The sequence below is a fragment of the Eutrigla gurnardus genome (assembly GCF_963514095.1).
Source record: "Eutrigla gurnardus genome assembly, chromosome: 14".
NCBI classification, from domain to species: Eukaryota; Metazoa; Chordata; class Actinopteri; order Perciformes; family Triglidae; genus Eutrigla; species Eutrigla gurnardus.
The window spans coordinates 10,842,782-10,846,398 of record NC_139937.1 but is presented as its reverse complement, the minus strand read 5'-3'; the positions used below and the strand labels follow the sequence as shown (position 1 = coordinate 10,846,398).

General features: G+C 36.9%; 1 protein-coding gene across 1 annotated transcript; it reads right to left on the bottom strand.

Moving 5' to 3' along the window:
• Window positions 1-679: 679 nt before the first annotated feature.
• On the bottom strand, window positions 680-2,893 carry LOC311024487 (zymogen granule membrane protein 16-like). Its single transcript, XM_084026908.1, has 6 exons — window positions 2,821-2,893; window positions 2,624-2,692; window positions 2,327-2,456; window positions 1,819-1,918; window positions 1,452-1,541; window positions 680-1,371 (listed from the first exon to the last, which is right to left on the bottom strand). Exons 2-6 carry the CDS (start codon window positions 2,670-2,672, stop codon window positions 1,228-1,230), a joined length of 513 nt encoding a protein of 170 aa, XP_083883034.1. The 5' UTR covers window positions 2,673-2,692; window positions 2,821-2,893; the 3' UTR covers window positions 680-1,227.
• Window positions 2,894-3,617: the final 724 nt, after the last annotated feature.

Below are 3,617 nucleotides of genomic sequence, written 5' to 3'. Positions count from 1 at the left end.
TATTGTGTGAAAACGAATGTGTGAATGGTATGGCCACAAAAGACCGATGCTGTGCTTATTTTGTTTAGAGTTTTGAAAATGTGACAACTGGTTGGACAAACGCTTGTAGCGACTGAAAAAAACTGTAAAGTTTTATGTCAATCAATTGATCTGCTAAAATAAATAAACAGAATGAATTACTTTGGTTCACCAATAATCAATATAAATGCGTTAAATCTTATGAATCGCGATTCTTAATTATGATTGTTATAAGACTTTTAAGACACTCTCTCCCCTGCCAGCATGTAGCCTATTGAAAAATGTTCACAATAACTGAACAATGTTTAATTACATTTTTGTATTCAGCATAAAATATTATACAGGACTACTTTTTTATAGAATAAATGGAAATAGAATTTTGGTTAAAAGTTACAGAATCGAATCGAATCGTTATGGCCTTGAATCAAATCGCCAACTTCCTAATCGTTAATGCTGTCTGCAATCCTGCACCCGGTAACTTTTGTATTTCATTCAAATCTAAATGAATTTTGTCGCTCATGTGGGAACAACCAAGAAACAAGATGTACAAATCAGAATGAAACTTTGAGTACTTCGTAAGATAGATGACCAGATTTGACTAAAATGATCTGCCCGTTTCTTAATTGTTCTTCTTCATTATCACCACATACAAACAAGTTGATTGTATTTTATTGTTTTATTCATTTTGCATAATATCCACACAGTCACAATTCTAAATCATGCCTTTCATAAAATACAAGAGAATTCTGCATGAAACATCATTTAACATAGCTCTGACTGAACGTTTTCTAACCATTAAAAATATACAGAAATAAAAATCACATTCATTTGTATAACATCTTGTTATGCTCACAGTACATGTGGAATTGATTAAGTGTGATACATCAGTGTTTTGTTTCCTTCAATGCTGCAGATGAGCAAACTGCTTTTCAACAAAGCCTCTTCATGTCATACCTGAAACGGTATACGATCATAAAGAACACATTCAATAGATCCTGTGTTTGACTACATTACACAGGATCACAAACTGAGGTCTATCTATCTTTATCTTTAAGAGTCACTTGTTAATAAACCAAGACACAACCTCCAAATAACTAAATTATTTCTACTGGGCCCCCGGATAAGTGGAAGAAAATGGATAGATGGACACATGTAATATAATTCCCAGTTCATGATTATTCATCGGTACTGGGTTATATGTGTTGTTCATTAGTTCCCACTGTGGGTGCTGTTGCTTTCTTCCATCACGACTCCCCAGTGAGCTCCCACTGAAGTTATCCCTGCAGTATTGAAGCGGCCACTCAGCAGTTTGAGCTGTGCTCCCTTGTAGGTTGGGTAGAAGTTAAAGGAGTTCTGCAAGACAGCATCAAAAGTTAATACATGACCATGAGTATAAGCACTGATAATTGTAAAAAAGAATAGCAGGTAATTACATAGACTGGCTGGCCAACGATCATAGTGCGCCCATCGGAGGTAACAAATATCAGCTGATAGACGTAGTTGCTGTGGTATTTACCAGAGACCTGAAACGTGACAGTGAGAGCACATTGAGTTGGTACATGTACTACATTATTCATTTCAAGAAAAATGCTACTTATAATAATATTTTCTGGACTAGTTTAATGAAATATGTGTATAATAATTCAAAAAATAAAAAAATATATAAACGTCCATAAATATTACATGACCTTATTAAAGCAAACGGTATCAATTACAAAAAAGATTGGAATAAAAAATATATTTTTCTACATTTTCTCTTATCAGAGCAAACTAATATTCTAGTATGAATGACTCTCTGACCTGAACAATGTTCTCGTCATCAAACAGCTCCAGCTCATTCGCATCGCCTACTTCGCGACCAACTCTTTCCGCCCAGATGGGACCGTAGCGTACCTGGATACTGTGAGGACAGAGACAGGAGAGCAATGCCACACACTGATTATACGTATATAAATAAGAGGACAAATGAAGGCTAGAATCATTGTGTACACACACAATGTAGCTGGATTTTTGCAATGAATCATGCAAGAACAACAATAGTAGACTATAGGGCACTACAAAAAAACTACAAAACCTCCTATTAATATCTCAAAATGATGTACCTGCATTGAATTGTTACAACTCATTTCAACATAGAAATGTAAGATGAGTAAATCATTCAAAATGGTGTACCAATGGCATGTGTCTGCACCCTGCTTTTGAACCAAGAGCTACTAAGTGAACAGTTATGCTTTTTTTCAGCCCTCACCCCCTGATCATTTTCTGTACAGTCCTAAACACATCTGGACAAAGCAGAGGACAGACTGACCCAGTGATGTAAGCATTGCTGATCTCCCAAATCCTGATCGCTGATATCCTTCCACTTCCTCCTGCTGTGGAGAAGGATGTGCCACTACCACCTCCAACAGAAGGCGAGTAGGAGTAGTATGTCATTGGAGCTGGAGAGGTAAAACAAAGTTATGATGTGAAGCACAGCTACTGCTCTTTGACTCAACTCGACTTAATTATTTATATAAAAAGATCTTAGTATAGAAGCAATGCAGATGTTTAAGTTAAAGTATAAAACTGGTATAAAAGGGACTCAACAGATGGATTAAAAACTTACCGGCCAGGCAGGCGCCGCAGAGCACAGCAAAGGACAGCAGGGAAAACATTCTGTGAATTTGTCCAGAGACTGGAATCACAAACAAATGAATACTCATTAAATTAAAATAAAATCAATAGAATATAAATATAAAGGATCAGTGTAAAAGGGAGTTAAAGTCCCAGTAAAAACCTGCAGATAAATATGTTCAAGCTCACCTTCAGACTGGATCTTCTGAGAAAGGATGAGATGATACTGGGACACTGCGACACTGACATATTTATACCTGCCTCGCCACACACACACACACACACACACACACACACACACACACACACACACACACACACACACACACACACACACACACACACACACACACACACACACACACACACACACACACACACACACACACACACACACATTCCATTGGCAGCTGAACAACAGTAGACGTATGTTTGAAATTGAACCAGGAAGAGAAAAGAAGTCTGCATCCATTTCAGTTCAGGAACCTATTGCACTTACGGGAAACGCAGTGACTCTCTTTGTAAATTCCATCTCTCTTCAATATCTGACTCATAATTGACCCAATTAGTTTTTTTTATTGTGACAACAGTGGGCAAAACTGCAGCCACACGTGCAAAACTCTAACCACAGTCTGCATTACCAATAGTCACCTGAGCTAAACAGTTCACATCAGCTGCAAAATTCACTCCAAACAACACAACTCTTCACACACGTCTCAAAACAGGCTCAGTGCAGCGAAACACTTTGAACAATCGCCGTGGAGACGACACACTCGGAACAAACTGAGAGGAAAAACACTAACATCAAATACCAATACAGGAGTTAGACACTTTTCATCTTTACAGTTTGAATAATTTGAGTGACTTCACACGTATCAATATTTTTTTTTAAAAAAAGAGTAAAATTATTTCACACAAACATTTTTATTTCATAACATAGCAGTTTTTTTAGGTAAATAAGAAGGAATGAAAATCAGCTATTTAGT

Bases quoted from the DNA above. Each gene is read 5' to 3' on its own strand.
- LOC311024487 (XM_084026908.1), bottom strand. From the start codon at position 2,672: ATGTTTTCCCTGCTGTCCTTTGCTGTGCTCTGCGGCGCCTGCCTGGCC. The intron at 2,457-2,623 runs GTAAGTTTTTAA...TTACCTCTCCAG, and splicing joins CTGCGGCGCCTGCCTGGCCG to CTCCAATGACATACTACTCC. The intron at 1,919-2,326 runs GTCAGTCTGTCC...CTGTCCTCACAG, and splicing joins AGCAATGCTTACATCACTGG to TATCCAGGTACGCTACGGTC.